Source organism: Parasteatoda tepidariorum, chromosome 6, assembly GCF_982258835.1.
Source record: "Parasteatoda tepidariorum strain Cologne lab strain chromosome 6, Ptep-v5.0, whole genome shotgun sequence".
Taxonomy (NCBI): Eukaryota; Metazoa; Arthropoda; class Arachnida; order Araneae; family Theridiidae; genus Parasteatoda; species Parasteatoda tepidariorum.
This window is the reverse complement of record NC_141760.1, coordinates 75,789,140-75,807,892: the sequence shown is the minus strand read 5'-3', so window position 1 is coordinate 75,807,892 and position 18,753 is coordinate 75,789,140. Positions and strand designations below refer to the sequence as shown.

Genomic DNA, 18,753 nt, shown 5'->3' with positions numbered 1-18,753 from the left:
GTGCACGATTGTCAAAAATTGTTACTAACTAATATAACAACATTTAAAATAAGGTATTTATTTTTTTTTCTACTAGAGAAGAGTCTACTTTACTCGTCTGTCAATTAATACTAATAATATATTGGATTTTTTGTTAGTTAAGAATAGTTAAGTAAAAAATGTTACAATTGACCCCACTCTCCCCTTCTAAGCAGAAATTGGACACAATGTCAAATATATAAATTGCCTCAACAAATGTGACGAAAAACTGCTCGCTCACCCTTGCATAATTAAAGCACATAGTGTCATAATAAATTCTAATTCATAACGAAAATTTAGAATAACTTTGAAATAAAATACAGTGAAATACAAAGTAACGTTTTTCTTTGTTGCTTTTAACAAAATGGCTCCTTTAGAAGAGATTAATGAACTGTAAAAATGTGTGCTGCCATTCGGAAGAATTTTGTCTGTTCTTTTCTCTATAAAGGCGTGACATATTACTTTGGGTACAGGCATTTAATTTGAAATAAGTGTATATAAGATATAAATTGTAATAAACCTTTTTGCTAGTCCGGTATTTTCAACACATAATAAATAATAAGTCCGGTATTTTCAAAACATTTTCAATCAAAACCACTATTTATTGAGAATATTTAAAAATTAATTTCTTGATTATGAAACTAAAAACTAAAAAATAGTAAAAATAAACCATTCACAGATGTGACTGACAAGCTTTTAATAATAAATTTTATATTTTTTACTAAATTTGCAATTTTAATGTAATTATAAATTTTATTCTGATTTATAGATCATCTTTGATAAGATTAAAAACTTTAATTTTCATTTAAACTGTCGTATAACACAAATTTCTGCTTTCTTCGGAAAATGTCCCTTATATATATGCATATATAATTTTGTGCATAGCTTATTATGTATGGGTGGCTCAAATAAAAGTTGCCCGGCGAACAAAGTGCCTGGTGCAAGGTAACTCAGCAAAGAAAAGGAAATATATCGGTAAATTCTTATATGTTGAAAGTAACCACCAATCAACTCCTGACACTTTTAAACAATGGTCAGCAAGTTGCGGAAGGCAGATCAAAGCTAAGTTTCTGGAATTGCTACAATCTTATTATAAATGTTCTGCTGCAGTATTCTAAGATTAAGAGGGTTGTTTCAAAACACCTTTGATTCTAGGATTCCCAACAGAAAGTAATCAGGCACTGACAGATCAGATGGCCTGGGTGGCCAGCTAGGTCAGACACCAAATTGGCTTCAGCTAACAACTCTGTTTAAGGATGAAGATTGTGTAAATGGGATCCATGGTTCAGTGGACTGTATGGCACTCTCTGCTGCATTGTGAGTATCATCTTCACCTGTGCACTGATTAACTCACACTGATACAGCCCGTACGAAAATCGGAACTGATTACAATTATGTATTGTACGATTGTGTACATGGTTACATAAGTAATTTCACATCAATTGTACCTACTAATCCATACATTTTTTCTTTGCTCCACATTTTATATTGCTAGGTAATGACCGAAAAACATTAGTTCTTCCGAAAAATCGGCAATAGTTGTTTTGTAAACAATCATGAATAAACCTACTTTGTTTTTAATGGTTTTCGTTCTCTATTCTTGAAGAATCTTTACAAGCAATACATTTTTCCACAATTGTTTGGTGGATTTCAATCAATTTATTTGAAAAATAGAAAAAAATTGAAATAAATTTTTATCACAATACAAAATTTCCAAAACTTTTAAGATCTTAAAGTAAATGGGACACTAAAAAAATATTCTAACAATTTTATAATATTTCAGGTTCCCGGCTTTAAATTTTCTTATTTTATTACAAGGTCGTTAAATATTTCAATTATTTAAGTTCTGAGTAATGCCAATGCAAAAATATACAAGATCTATGTTCTAAACTCCGTTTAAAAGTTCTTCTAATGAAGAAATCAAAATATTTTAAGTCAATTAATATCATACTGACACTTTAAAGCAAAGAGCTCAAATGTCACTAGATCATGAAATGTTACTACCATCATGCTGACACTTTCCGTTTTTTAAAACCTTTTTAACTTTTTCTTTCAATAATTATAATATTAATTAATTAGAATTGAAAGTAATTATGAAATAAAAACTCAGAAAAGTTTTTATCAACTTTTACTTTCAATAGACTATTGTACACTTTGAGATGAGAAACAGTACTGCGGCAAATATGTAGACAACTCTGTGTTAGCCTCTCCCAAATCAAGTCATTTGATAGCCTTCAAATGATAGCTTCAAGTCCAAAATATATAAATACGTCTTCAAAGAAATCCAGAATGCTAAGTAGTAATTTTCTTAAAAGACATTCATAATTTTGATATTATCTCAGACATAATGTAGTTTCAATGAATATTTATGCTATAAAATGCAAGGGTACATTTCAAATGGGTCGAACTTGATCAGAAGAGACTATAAGAGTGCATAAGCAAGCAAGGTTGACGAGCATAAACAAGTAGAAGCAGAGCTTATAGTATAATTTTACGGAGTTGTTTATAAAATGTAGTTATCCAAGTAAATAAATAAGACACAAAATAAAATTTATTTACAATTTATCAACAACTAGAGTAACAAATATGACGATATCTCTGAGTAAAGATGAAATAATTTGTTTTTGAAAAAAAAATATGGCGTTTTTTTAGTCTTTTTTCTTCTTTCCCATATTATAATTCAAATTCCTACACAGGAACATTATGACGAGATTTACTGCAGCCATTATTTCCAACAAAAGAAATATTGTAGACCAGTTATAGTACTTTGCTATGTAACTAAATGGTAGGCCAGAAACAATAGCACCCACTGAAAAAAAATAATAACATAGTAAAAATAATATACATACACTTCGAAATAAAGATAAAATGTAACAAAAAAATATATTTTATTTAAAATCCATAAAAGCAAAGCAGTAAATTCTAAAATAACGGATGGGAATAATAAATGTGAGTTTTGAATAATAAATTAAGAATGACTAAATGAACACTAAAAATTTTGTCTAAGCTTGTTGCTTGTTACATATGTACATATATCTATTAAGCAAGCTAATTAAAAAAAAATTAAGTTTTTCATTATTTAAAAAAAAGTGTTTAAATTAATTATTTAGATTAGTAAAGAATTAAAATGTGCGTAAAATTTAATGAATTAATATTTAAAATTTTATAACTAAGTTCGATAGAGCATATTCCAGTCAAGAAAAGGAAAAAAATATTCAAAAATAACAACTAATTACTTAATAATTTAACTAATATTTAATAATTTAATTTAATTTATCATCATCATGAATGGCTCCACAGCCCAGGGTGGGCCTTGGCCTTCTTAAGAAGTTTTTTCCAAGCTAACCACTTTCCTCCAAGCGCTTTCCAGTTCTTAGTTCTTTTTATTCCGTTTTCTAATAGTCCACGGTCATAAATTTGAGTGTGCAGGGCACTGGAAACTCATCATGTGTTGAAGGGAATGGAGAAAATATTTTGGTTCAATCCTGGCATTTGAACTCCCGTTTTGTCGGTCATGAGATTGACAGAATAGCCCTTTCGCGAATTTATGTACCCAATTGCAATGAACTAAGTGGCTTTATTATATGGGCCAAGTTGGTAATAAAATTCTGGTTATTTAACAGTATTAGGTGAAAGCAGTTTACAAATGGTTTTTCTCATTGTTAATACCATCTTATTTACGGTTATCTGACTATTTTATTTTAATATGTTAAAATACCTATTAAGTAAATTGTTATTTAACCGAGAAATTTTTAACAGTTTGCTAGAGTGAAAACGCAATATTAAAGCTCAGTTATATCCATTGTTGAGAATCTCTTTTAAACCAATTGGTAACCATTATGAAAAATTAAATCTAGATTTAGTGCAGACTTGAAAAAAAATTTTTACAAAGTTAGTTATTGTTGTACTTATATCATTAACATATCAAAAAAAAATGCTGAAAAACATGTTTAGAAAAAATTTATCGACTTCAATAATTTTTCTTTCTTTCATCTAACGTTTTTCCGAGGTAATTGTGCCAGAATTAGGCATTTTTCTCCTCAACTTAAGATTAACGGCAAATTTCAAGATGAGTGATATGCAGTTTCCCGTTTGAAGATACGTAAACTTTAATATTTTAAAAAGAAATCAATTATGATTTTTTATGCACAAGGTATCTTTAAAAACGTTTAAAAATGTCTCACAAATTTTTTCATCCGAAATAATAGCATAAACTCAAGATAACACTCGAAACTACAGCCAAAAAGATTACAGAAGCCATTAAATCCCTTTATATTAAAACAAAAAAATTTTACTTGTTAGACGCAAATTTTCTGCCTGAATTACCCGCCTCGTTGTGCAATTTATTTTTATACGATGTTTGAAATAATTGTTTAGATCACCTCCGGTGGCATATTTTTACAAATTAAAAGCATGTAAGTTATAAACACTGATAAAACTTTCTATTTTGTATCGAAAATATTAAATATTTCCTTAAAATTCTAAGAAATAGCATAGCCGAAAATCTTAAAATACACCTTACAGATTACTGAACATATTATGTAAGATTCTTTATAATAAGAATTCCGAGTAATATTTATAGGCAAGGTAGAAAAAAAATTTATTCCTAATTAAAGTTCTTAATATGCTTTAAGTTTACTTTTAAAAACTTTTAATTTATTTTTCGGAGTATTACTAAGCAAGATTATGATTAAAACGTAAATAAAATAAAAAGAAAATAAGCACAGTGCAAGGAGAAAATAATTCTGGGAAAAGTAACGTAGCGCATGTTATTGTCATTTCTGGCAAAAAAAAAATCAGAACTCTGGAAGTGAAACAAAGCGATATGGTATTTAAACCATTCATTTGGTATTTAAATCATCCCTTTTCGTTCATAAGGTAACACTTTACCGGAAACTTTGGTTTTCAAAGTTATATCACACCACATATTATAACCACATATTAGTAAAAGAATACAAAATTTAACGGTAAATTTAATAGAATAAATGGTTTTTATGCAACACTCTATGGTATCAGGAAGAAATCACAAAACCACATTGTTAAATTTCACCAAAATCATTACCAAAGCGCCTCGATAAAAATTACCGAGCTTTTTGTCGCTACTTATGGTAGCACCAAAAAGCTCAGTAATTTTTATAGAAATAGCTGAGTAGCCAGAAAAGTTTTAAATTTTACCATATTCTGGAACTTTTGACCATATTTTTTCTCAATGTGGTAAAACTTTATTAGCAGTACATTAAACCTCCCTAGTTTTTAGATTAGGAAGCTTAAGGGGATCTACAATGTATAGACTTAGTTAATAAAAAGAAAACTTTGTAAATGGACTTAGAAAATCAAAACACTGATTTAATGAGTCACTCTACTACAATTCCAATAAAATAAATAGTTGGTATGAAGTACTAATTTTTATATTATTTTAAACTTTGAAACTTAAACAAAAAAAACACAAAATTTGAACAATATCGGTTGACTAGTTATTGAGGACTGTAAAAAAATTTTTAAAAAATCGGCTATTTTGAAATTTTATTTCGTGAAAAACTAAACTTTAGATCAATAGTTATTATCGTGTTCCGTTTCTTGCTTTGCGTATGATCTGTTTATTGTAAATAGTACACGTGTTTTTAATTAATATACACTACTTCTACAATAATTGCAACTATTAAAATTTCAAATTCCATCTTTGTAGAATTAATTTAAAATTCTTTTACGTTTACAACTAAACAAAATCTTCATTTATAACTCTAAAAAATAGCGTACCAAAAATCTTAAATTACACCTTTCAGAATACTGTGCATATTAAAAAAAGATTCTTTAGAATTAAAATTCCGAGTAATATTTACAAAGTAAAACTTTATTGGTAGTGCTTTTAACCTGTCTAGTTTAGAGATAAAAACGCTGAAAGGTATCTTCAATGTATTCAGCATTAGACTTGACGCATAAAATAAAAAGAAAACTGTGTAAATAGACTTAGAAAAATTACATAATGAGCTCCTCCACGCATTCAAGGCAGTACTAATTTTTGCATTGTTTTAAACTTTAAAATTTTAAACATTAAAACATAAAATATTTAACAATATCGGAGGAATACTTCTAAAGAAACGCAAATATTTAAAAAAAAAAACCTGCTTTTTTTAAATGTCATGTTTTAAAAACATACATTTGAATAAAAAATTAGTATCGTGTTCGGTTTTTTTACTTTGCATACCGTAGGACTAGATAGCCTGGATGGTAGGGCGTTGGGCCCATGTCAAAGAGGTCGTGAGTTTGATCCCCACCGAAGACTTCCAGCGTAGTAAATCGTAGTAAATAGTGACTGGCGCACGTTAAATCTGTACTGAATTGGAAATTGGTCGTTCCCTGGTTCAGGTCAAAATTACAATCTGTGGATAAATGAATAGGTTCGCCCTATAAACGGGCTGTGACGTGTGTGTGGCTGAAGTCGTATTCTTAGCCATAGATAGTCCCACTAAAAAACACGAAACACATCCTCTGCCTTAAATACGTTTCGTTTCATCAAACAGGCTTGCTGGATTGGCAAGTGGCATTTGACTTTGCATGCTATTTGCTTATTAAAAACAAGACATCTGTTTTTAATTAAGATATACTGCAATATTTCTGCAATATTTACGACTATTCAATTTTTAAAAATTGAACTACTGAAATTTTCTTTCTGAAATAAATTAAAAAATTCTTTTACGTTTACACTTAAACAAATTCTTTATTATAAAGCAATATAATAATATCGGAAAAACTTTATTTACGTGAAGAGCGAATAAAAATTATACTGTCTGCTGGAAATAAAACGATTTATTGAATTGGGCTCACCATTTGCAGCTAAAGCAACAACTGCATGGGATGTGCCACTGAGATTGTCTGGGGCACTCTCAGAAGCAACTACACCATAAATTGCAATAGGACCATAAAAACCTGCTCCCAATAAAAATCCGATTGTTGAAATCCACAGCTGCAAAAGGAATAAGAATAGTATATAAGTATAATAAATTCCAAAAAATAAATTCTGACAGTTCCAACATGAATGTTTTTATATAGATATAAAACATTGTTTCCAATAAAACAGAAAAGTTTTTATAGTCAAACTCCAACGCTGAATGCACAGATTTGTGACTATTTTTCAGTTTATAAATCATTTATTTTATTTTTAAAAACTAAAAGAAGAAGGAAAGAGATAAATCAAAAACAGAATAAACTATACCCAACGCGTTTTGTTATCGAATAATTGTATAAAGTAAAAATTGCTATATAAACATTATTGATAATATTAATAAGTATATTTATCTATTTAATTTATACATTTATATTAATTATTATTTTGAATCATGCAATATTTAATGCTTAGGTTTTTGCCTATTTTTCCGTTTATAAATAATTAATTTTACTTTAGAAAATAAAGAAAGTCGAATAGGTAAATCAAAATAAGAGTCAACTATACCAGATATCCACTTTGTTATTATAATCGAATAATTGTATAAAGTAAAAATTGCTATAAAAATATTATTGACAAACACGTCGACTGCAAAGTATTAATAAGTATATTTATCAACTTAATTTATACATTTATATTAATTATTATTTTAATTCATACAATATTTAATGCTTAGGTTTTTGCCTATTTTTCCGTTTATAAATAATTAATTTTACTTTAGAAAATAAAGAAAATTGAAAAGGTAAATAAAAATAAGAATCAACTATATCAGATATCCACTTTGTTATTATAATCGAATAATTGTATAAAGTAAAAATTGCTATGAAAACATAATTGATAAACACATCGACTGCAGAGTATTAATAAGTATATTTATCTGTTTAATTTATGCATTTATATTAATTATTATTTTAATTCATACAATATTTAATGCTTAGGTTTTTGCCTATTTTTCCGTTTATAAATAATTAATTTTACTTTAGAAAATAAAGAAAGTCGAAAAGGTAAATCAAAATAAGAATCAACTATGCCAGATATCCACTTTGTTATTATAATCTAATAATTGTATAAAATAAAAATTGCTATAAAAATATTATTGATAAACACGTCGACTGCAAAGTATTAATAAGTATATTTATCCATTTAATTTATACATTTATATTAATTATTAGTATTTTAATTCATACAATATTTAATGCTTAGGTTTTTGCCTGTTTTTCCGTTTATAAATAATTAATTTTACTTTAGAAAACAAAGAAAGTCGAAAAGGTAAATCAAAATAAGAATCAACTATGCCAGATATCCAGTTTGTTATTATATTCGAATAATTGTTTAAAGTAAAACTTGCTATCAAAACATAATTGATAAACACATCTACTGCAGAGTAGTAATAAATATATTTATCCATTTCTTTTATAAGAATAATCTAAATCAAATCTGCTTCGTTATTTTTACCAAATAATAGAGAAAAGTAAGTCGCGTATTTCTACCTCAAAAAATACGCATAATTGTTTCCGCTAACAGTAGTCATTTGAAAAATATTTACCTTAATTTTATATTTACCTCTGTTAGCTTCATTATCAAATCCACGTTGTTATTGTGATAGAATGATTGTAAAAAGTAAGTTTTATACTCTTATCATATAAACTACGCCAAATTGTTGCTGCAAACAGTAGTTATTTTTAAATATTGTTTTATATTTACCTCCGTTAGCTCCGTTATGTTATTGTCATAGAGTAATAGGGAAAAGCAAGTCTTGTAGTCCTATCACATAAAATCCGCCAAATTTTTGCAGCAAACAATAGTCATTTTAAAAATATCGCTTCATATTTACCTCCGTTAGCTCTGTTATCAAATCCGCTTAGCTATTATTATCGAATGATTGAGAAAAGTAAGTTTTGTAGTTCTATCACATAAACTATGCCAAATTGTTGTCGTAAACATTTTAAAGACATTGTTTTATACATATTTACATACGCTACCAGTGCTATATGTTCACAGACCTTTTAACTAAAAATGAAACTAAGTAAAAATAAATATATAGATTCCTAAGCAGAACGCAGCCAACCTTACATTTTCCTTTTACTCCGCCTTTATTTAATTTACTCTTAAAGTCTTCGGTCATCTGGAAAATATGGTTCTAGTTTCCTGGTTTATGTTAACCTTGAAACCAGGAATCCTGGTTAATCCTCTGGTTTATGCTAACTTTTTTTATGTAGTTTCTAATCAGAAAAAATTTCATTTGATCACATAAATTATATCGGAGTAAAAAGTTACCGTCTCAATTTAAGTGGTAAGTTAGATATTCTCATTGAACTACTTAACTTCCATTCTTCATTATATTCAAGAGAAAAATCACCTACCTGATATTACGTGATTTTAACTTATTTTAATCCACAAAAAAATTAATTAATGTGACGTTCAATCAATACATCATTACCTCATAAAAGTAAATAAAAAGGTGAAAGGACAAAAAAAAATATTAATCCTAACTAATTTATAGCTTTCTTTGTTCAACAAAAATGTTAATTCACGAGAATAAAGAAGAAAAAAAATACTGATCAGCCTTTATTCACCCAATTTCATGGTTCTTATTCTTGCCTGGATATTTCAAATAATTACTTTTTCTAATCAATAACATTGTTATTTGAGCAATTAATTTTCTGCTAATTATATTCAAAAGAACAATATGCTTAATTAATGAAGTATGACTAATTAGCCGTATTTCTTTATAAGAAATTATTATTAAGGAGAAAATGTTCAAGTAATAAAAGTGTCTGCAAATAGTTTTTTTTTATCTACATTTTGATACAGTAAGCTTTAAAAATTTGAAGTTAGAAACACGCGTTTAGAAAATACATCAATAATTAAACGTTTTACTGAAAAATATTTAGGATTATTAAATTTCTTGTCAAAAATGAAGATTAAAAAGCATAGATGTTAGGGATAGCATATTAAAAGCGAGGAAAGAAAGAAAATGGCTATCGAAATTAAGTGAATCTAAAATGAGGAAAGCTAAGCGAAAAGCATTAAAACCTGTTTGATTACCAGCTCAAACAGAGAATAATGGTGATTAATTTAAAAAAAACTACCGCTTTTATCAAACAATCAAACTAGTCTTGACGTTCTTCCTCTCACCTTCCTCTGTAGACATTTGTCACAAATTCCGACTACCATTCGGGGTGTCTTAGGCCAACGAGATAGCATGTACTACTTCAGCTAGATGATTATTCGAGGCTGATTTTGGCAAAAACTGTTTTGAGCTTAATTTTTCTTAACTCAAAATAGCTTTAGTTTGTTTTCAAGCCATAAAACTTTTCACGCTTTTCTCTACAGCGAATATTTAATTTAAGAAATGCTAGAAAAATATCAAAATATTTTAAATTTTGTTAAGAGTTTAGTGCTCTTTTATTACCTCTAAGAAATAAAGTACAAAAAAAAAGATGTTCTCTTCGATATGTGTGTTCTATGAGTACTTTGGCATTTAAAGTATGGCCAAAGTGATAAATTAACTATATTATACATAATGACTAGTGCAAATAGTATTAGTGCGTAATTCCAATTCATAATTCCTATTAACGCTCAGCCACAGAGACATTCTCATTACGTTCTTTGACGGACCAGTGAAGATTTGTACCAATTCGATTCGAAAAAATAGCAGCATTTGAACCCTGTTTTTAAACTGAACAAACGTTAAAACAGTTGTCAGAAAGCACTACAAACTACTGTTTCTTAGTATCGCAATACTGACAACACTACATCTCTTAAAAAGTAACATACTTCTCTGTAAAGAATTACAGCAAAAAGTACAGGCACTCAGGGTGCCGGAACTTTTTACAGTAAAATTTATTTTTATCAAAACATGTTACGGCCCATAAAATGTAATTCACTGCAATTTTCATAGTAATAATTACCTTAAAATCACTGAACCACTCTATTTAAATAAATATTACTGTAAAAATTACGGTGTAATACTTTACGGTAAAAATAACATTTGCAGATAAGGCTTCCAAAATGCCGGAACTTAATACCGTAATTTGATTCAGATTTTTTTACAGTGCGTAAGAAAGTATGCCTGCATAACGGTATTACTTATGCACTACCATAATTTACAGAGAAATTTCGACTAAAAATCATTAGAATTATTCCAGTTATCTACTTTGATCCTAGGTCCACACTAGCCTCTTTCACCTTTAAAATTTTATTTTTCAAATATTTTTTATTAAAATAGTACAAATTAATGACATTTTAAGGGTAACAAAATATTTTAAAGCAGTATTTTTTTACGTTTTTCACAGACAATTGAAGTTATTGGGGCCATATATTGATAAGACAACACTTATTTTTCAAATGTGACATTTTTCACATCAAACTGTTCCTCACTATGGCTCCAGACAGGTATTTTACGAGTTTTAGGAATTTCTACCAGATGGCGGCATATTACACGAATATACCTTCTTACCAATAGGGAAGTTGTAGTGTTTACATGGAAAAAAAATTCAAAAATAAACTCCTAAAAAAGGATCCGAAAATGTAGTTTATCATTGTATTGCCTTACCCTTCAATTATAAACTTACTTTAGATGTAGATTCAGTTATAGAAAACTGCAATAAATGCAAACACCCCAATACACACACCATAAATAGGGCAGCTAAAGGCATCCGAGCATTTCCTCGACTTTTATCCACCTAAAATTACACAACAGTTATTAAAGATAATTTCAAAGAGCAACAGCAAAAAAATTTACTTAGTGAACATAATAAAGATAAAAAGGATAATCTTTCAAATTTGGTACGAAAACAATTTAAATCAGTTTTGAAAAATTTCTATAAGTGTAAGTACATTCGAATTCACTAATTTTGAATTTTTGCTTAATGGATTCTATTTTCATTTAAAGTTTTTTAAATATGTTTTGCCTTGGTTATATTAATACAATATTAGAAAGCACTATTTTATCGGATATGATAGTGTGAGCTGATGAGTAGATTTATATCTTTTCCAAATTTAATTTTCCATCTTTTTTTTTAATTTTAAATTTTTTTTTAAATTTGCGAATATTTTTAGAAAAACATTTTTCAAATTATTTTCGTCTCCTTTATGAAATCTTTATATCTTTTCCTGTTTTCACAATATTTTTAACTTAGAAGAAATGGAGAATTCATATTTTAAGTAGGTAATTGCTTTTAATAAAAAAGGAGCCATATATATGAATGCCCGGGATCCTAAGGTCCCGTAGCATCAAAAGTCTGGTGGAATTATTTAAAATGTGTTATTTAAAATGTGTTACTTCGAAATAATAAAGAACAAAAGCTCACTTTTGGTGAACGACTTTTCAACATTAGATCAGTCAGATAGCCAGCCAGTATTCCACCAATAAATCCACCACTCTCCACACTACTCGTAAATGCACTTGCTGAAATATATAAAAATAAGTAAGAATATACATTTTATACGTTGTTATGCATTGTTGTTGTGCATTTTGTACTTTGTGATTGTAAGCCTGAGTTAAAAATACACAACTCGCATCTACGTATTTCTAGGGCACTCCACAATGATCACCCTTAAAATTTATTTTTATAATCTTGTAAAAAAAAAAAATTCCTTGCATAATGGGGACCAGAAATTTGTACTTAAGCGAAAAAAAACTAAGCAACTATCGAAAACTGACTTATCTCTATTCAATTAAGCGGGTATTCAAAACAACAAAATTTGTTTCATTGCCTGTGAAATAGAGAGAACTTGAAAGACTCTTAAAATGTAAAATTTAAATCGGCAATTTTTGATATTTTGTTCTACCGCTTTTTTAAAAGTATTGTGTCAGAGCCGCGATGGCTCAGGGGATAGAGCGTTCCCCTTACATTGAGGTGAACCGGGTTCGAACCTAACGATGGCTGATCGATACGAATCTGTATGCGGCTTGCACCGACCACAGTGCTGACGTGAAATATCCTCAGTGGTAGACGGATCATGGGTTAGAGTTCTTTCTCTGTCAAGCTAAGAGTGAGAGGTTCTCGTGGTCTTCCTCTCCACGTAGTTCCATCAAAAAGTCTTCCACGAAAGCAAAATTTCTTCCTATATCCAGGAGTTCCCTTGTTTTCTGGATTGGGTTCAAAATTACAAGGCTACGGAGCTGGACATTAGTAATAGTGAACCCAAAAATTGGGTCGGCTGTTCAACGACTGTTATAAAATAAAATAAAATAGTATTGTGTCAGACTATGATAGTGTCTCAGCCTTTTCTTCACGTAATTATTAGTTTGTGGTCCTAAATGTGTATATTTTCCTAGCACAAAAAAAAATATTTTAAAACTTACTGTTTTTTCACTTCTTGATCCACTATGGACAATTTTTTAAAGATAATATTTGAGACTTGTTCTTGTTGCCTGTATTCTTTAATGATTATTTTTTAGAAAAAATTTAAATTATTTCTACTTTTAGTCTCTTACTGTCCACAACATCCATGGACACCGCAGCAACAATCTATTTTCATTTTCTACACTTCGAGTTTTATTAAATGTAACGATGAACACAAATTAACTGAAAAACTCTTACCAACATACTGTGTATGCTTCCTATCTTCAATAAGATATAATTGACCCCAGTCTACGGTTCCTGTTTTGGCACAAAACACAATCATGTAACAGAAGGAGACGAACCACAATGCAGGAGAACTTAGCAAATCCGCTACCTTCGCATCACTGGATGACCCCTTGTCTAAAATTATTTAAAAATTATTTGGATAAAAAAAATAGAAAGATTTTATATCGATATAACATAAACATAAAATCGTCGAAAACTAATTGTCATTGCAATTACACTTTAAAAAATTCCGGATCAAATTACAGTTTTAAGTACTGTAAGTATCATCCGTAAAATTCATTTTATCATAAGTATCTTACCGTAAAAGCGTAATTTTTACAGTATAATTGATTTTATTAGAATCACTCAGTGGTTTTACGGTAAATATTATAATAAAAGTACGAGGTATCCGATCTTTTGTTCCGTATAGCTATTCCGTTGAAAATGGATTTTACAATAAAAAGTACCAGCACCCTAAATGCCGGTATTTTTTACCGTAATTTGATCAGAAAATTTTTACTGTGTACTTTACACTAAAGTGGTCTTCCACTACAACACAACCCAATGTGATTCCTAGTGCTTTGAAATACCTAGAATGTTCTTTTACACTATTTTGTGTAAAGTGGCCTTCCCCGTGCCTCCATGTTTATTATTTTGTAACACTAAAATTTAAAATTGTGTAAGTAATGATACACATAAGAATCAGTAAAGTTACTTTTACCCGACAATACAAGTAAGAATCAGAAGCTTAGGTTGCATACATGCAACAGTTTTTAAAATAAAGTGAGTTTGTAAATCAAAGATACGCGTAACAAAGAGAACATTAAGACGAATTCGAACTGGGCCTAACAGAGTAGGAACGGAAAAAATTATACAACTCAAAATTATTTAATACTTTTTACAGAGACTTAAAAATTTAAATATAAATATCCTTATTAGACATCTAAAAATATGCATATAAATTTTGTAATGGCAAACTTCAGCTTCTGCAGATGAAAAGAAACGATGAAGACAGCCGCAAATTTTCGCCGATTCTTTATCAATCGTAAACAATTACAGACGAAATCATAACACGCCAACATTGGTATTCTCGGAAACGAAATATTTTACGTATGGTGTAAGGGCGAGAGATACTTTTGTAAACTTTATGCACTTTTGGTGTTCTTTCATGCACCCGTTAAATTGTACATGAAAGATCGATTTTGTGTTAACTTGAGAAAAAATGCTCCTTCACACATCGTTTAAGATTGTACAAACTCTATTAGACTAATCTGTGAAAATAATTAATAGTTTTGGTTAATAATGTTGCAAATAAATTATTTATTTGCAACATTTTCTCTAAAATATTAATCACTTAATCACTGTAAAATATGTATACTCAAATATCATGAAACCTTTTTCATTTTTTGACGAAACCATTTTCTGGTCTCTGCTCCGAGAAAAAATTTCTTCAAAATGGAGAAATAACTATTGTCACTCCCTCGAGAACACGAATTTCGTCAAAATCTAAGAAATATTTCGTCATTCTATTTTTCCCAAAAATGAAATAAAAAAAAAACTTTAAGAGCCTAAAATATCTAACTATCACTTTATCGTGGGCACAATGTAACAACATAACAATATTAAACAGATGAGAAAGATAAATTACGCCCATGTCCGAAGCGGGATTCGAACCATGAATCATCCACCCACGAGATCAACTGCTTGTACATTATACAGCCGGTCAGCAAAATAATCTCATTTGCTGATTTTTTTTTTTTCTAAAAAGACTTATTATTAGATTATAATAAATAGTTTATTTTAGAGAAAATCAATAACACCTATTAAAATTCCTTTTGAAACAATATTAGGGGATTAGAAAAAAAAACTATTTCTGTGAAAATTAAACCTAATTTGATTTCGCATTTACTCTTAAAAATTTACAGTTAAATAATAAGATGAATAAATAAATAACAAGTACATCATCACGTGTTAAAAGAAAAAAAGAACTTAACTATTAAAATTAATTGAGAAGGTTTTCTTGTTTACGTGTGTGTTAAAGAGAGCTTTTTAATTCTATGTAACTCAATGATTTTTTTAAAAAATTTAATTAGTTTAAAACTTACGCTTTTAAATGTTTAGATGCTGTCGTTCAGAAATTTCAATGACGCAGTTTATTTTACTTCGTTACGAAAAGTAATTAACGTTTCACGTTCAGCACTTAAAATTGCTTTAAATAGAGTTATATTTTTTTAGAAGTAACTGTTTATAAGCAATTTTTCTAAGCTGTTATCTTAACGAAAATAGAATGTTAATTATTCAACCCATAACTAAATAACAATGTATATTTTTTATTGGCATTGTTAAAATAATAATGTTTCCTATAATTCCAGTTAAAAGACTTTTAATGGATATAGTTGATGGAAAATGCTTTTAAAATGCACACAACAAATATACATCAATAGGAGGAACGAAAACATTTTTCGTTTAGAAAAGTTAGTAAGCTTTAAGAGTTTTATTTATTATCTGTGCTCTCCTAGCACAAAATGTATTTCTTACATTTCAAAATTATATCTTTCTATACTTTGCAAAAACAATTTTATAAACTGCCTACATGGAGAAAAAAATGTCTGGTAAAATGATCACAATTTAAATTTATGGTAAAGACACCGCTGGTTAAAAAAAAAAAAAAAAAAAAAAAAAAAAAACATAATTTTGGTTATTAAAACCAAAATATACAGAATTTAAGCCATTCTTTTGGTAATTTTCCGGTTTATATAGTAACGGCTTAACGGAACTTCTGATTTTCAAAATTATAGTTCTTGTGGGGGGCGGATTCAACGACCATGCCAACCTTCGTCTATCAAAAGGTACCTCGTGATTGAATCACGTTACCATGTCTTATTTACCAGTGAATTGATGTTTAATAATCGTAATGGCACTTAAAGCACAATAATCCCCCACCAGAATTTTATCGGGGATAGAATACGATGAACGGATACCACTAGTTGCTGCACTTGTGAAAGACCGGGAGAGCTGGATTTAAGGTCACCGGGTTTTTGAGTGCTGAATGTGAGAGGTGTATTAACTTCACGGTCGCAGTCGCTCATGGGTTGCCTGTATACAGGTTGACGTTGTGTATGATCCAGACGAGACTGAGCAGAAACAGCGTGAGGAGGTGGATAATGCTGCAGTCACAAGTAGCAAGTCAACTATTCAATGTGGATCATCCAACGAAGTAGGCGTTACCAGATCGAAGTGGGCGTTACTATCAAGATTTGCGTGATCATATCACGTCCGTAAGTCACCAATGTGGGGGGCGGAGTTATCGACAATGCCAACCTTCATCTACCAAAAGGTACCTCTTGACTGAATCAAGTTAGCATGTCTTATATACCAGTGAATTGATTTTTAATAATCCCCCACCAGAATTTTATCGGGTACAGAATACGATGAACGGATACCACTAGTTGCTGCACTTGTGAAAGACCGGGAGAGCTGGATTTAAGGTCACCGGGTTTTTGAGTGCTGAATGTGAGAGGTGTATTAACTTCACGGTCGCTCATGGGTTGCCTGTATACAGGCTGACGTTGTGTATGATCCAGACGAGACTGAGCAGAAACAGCGTGAGGAGGTGGATATTGCTGCAGTCACAAGTAGCAAGTCAACTATTCAATGTGGATCATCCAACGAAGTAGGCGTTACCAGATCGAAGTGGGCGTTACTATCAAGATTTGCGTGATCATATCACGTCCGTAAGTCACCAATGTGGGGGGCGGAGTTATCGACAATGCCAACCTTCATCTACCAAAAGGTACCTCTTGACTGAATCAAGTTAGCATGTCTTATATACCAGTGAATTGATTTTTAATAATGCCCCACCAGAATTTTATCGGGCACAGAATACGATGAACGGATACCACTAGTTGCTGCACTTGTGAAAGACCGGGAGAGCTGGATTTAAGGTCACCGGGTTTTTGAGTGCTGAATGTGAGAGGTGTATTAACTTCACGGTCGCTCATGGGTTGCCTGTATACAGGCTGACGTTGTGTATGACCCAGACGAGACTGAGCAGAAACAGCGTGAGGAGGTGGATATTGCTGCAGTCACAAGTAGCAAGTCAACTATTCAATGTCGATCATCCAACGAAGTAGGCGTTACCAGATCGAAGTGGGCGTTACTATCAAGATTTGCGTGATCATATCACGTCCGTAAGTCACCAATGTGGGGGGCGGAGTTATCGACAATGCCAACCTTCATCTACCAAAAGGTACCTCTTGACTGAATCAAGTTAGCATGTCTTATATACCAGTGAATTGATTTTTAATAATCCCCCACCAGAATTTTATCGGGTACAGAATACGATGAACGGATACCACTAGTTGATGCACTTGTGAAAGACCGGGAGAGCTGGATTTAAGGTCACCGGGTTTTTGAGTGCTGAATGTGAGAGGTGTATTAACTTCACGGTCGCTCATGGGTTGCCTGTATACAGGCTGACGTTGTGTATGATCGAGACGAGACTGAGCAGAAACAGCGTGAGGAGGTGGATAATGCTGCAGTCACAAGTAGCAAGTCAACTATTCAATGTGGATCATCCAACGAAGTAGGCGTTACCAGATCGAAGTGGGCGTTACTATCAAGATTTGCGTGATCATATCACGTCCGTAAGTCACCAATGTGGGGGGCGGAGTTATCGACAATGCCAACCTTCATCTACCAAAAGGTACCTCTTGACTGAATCAAGTTAGCATGTCTTATATACCAGTGAATTGATTTTTAATAATCCCCCACCAGAATTTTATCGGGTACAGAATACGATGAACGGATACCACTAGTTGATGCACTTGTGAAAGACCGGGAGAGCTGGATTTAAGGTCACCGGGTTTTTGAGTGCTGAATGTGAGAGGTGTATTAACTTCACGGTCGCTCATGGGTTGCCTGTATACAGGCTGACGTTGTGTATGATCGAGACGAGACTGAGCAGAAACAGCGTGAGGAGGTGGATAATGCTGCAGTCACAAGTAGCAAGTCAACTATTCAATGTGGATCATCCAACGAAGTAGGCGTTACCAGATCGAAGTGGGCGTTACTATCAAGATTTGCGTGATCATATCACGTCCGTAAGTCACCAATGTGGGGGGCGGAGTTATCGACAATGCCAACCTTCATCTACCAAAAGGTACCTCTTGACTGAATCAAGTTAGCATGTCTTATATACCAGTGAATTGATTT

General features: G+C 30.7%; 1 protein-coding gene across 1 annotated transcript in view; it reads right to left on the bottom strand.

Moving 5' to 3' along the window:
* Positions 1-2,551: 2,551 nt before the first annotated feature.
* LOC107452526 (glucose-6-phosphate exchanger SLC37A4) overlaps positions 2,552-18,753 on the bottom strand; it is a 46,654-nt gene continuing 30,452 nt past the window's right edge. Inside the window, exons 5-9 of the mRNA XM_043043577.3 lie at positions 13,513-13,674; positions 12,277-12,374; positions 11,539-11,649; positions 6,844-6,982; positions 2,552-2,827 (exon numbers count right to left, since the gene is read on the bottom strand). Of these exons, the coding sequence (XP_042899511.2) occupies positions 2,667-2,827; positions 6,844-6,982; positions 11,539-11,649; positions 12,277-12,374; positions 13,513-13,674 (671 nt within the window). The 3' untranslated portion in view covers positions 2,552-2,666. The remainder of the gene's footprint in view (positions 2,828-6,843; positions 6,983-11,538; positions 11,650-12,276; positions 12,375-13,512; positions 13,675-18,753) is intronic.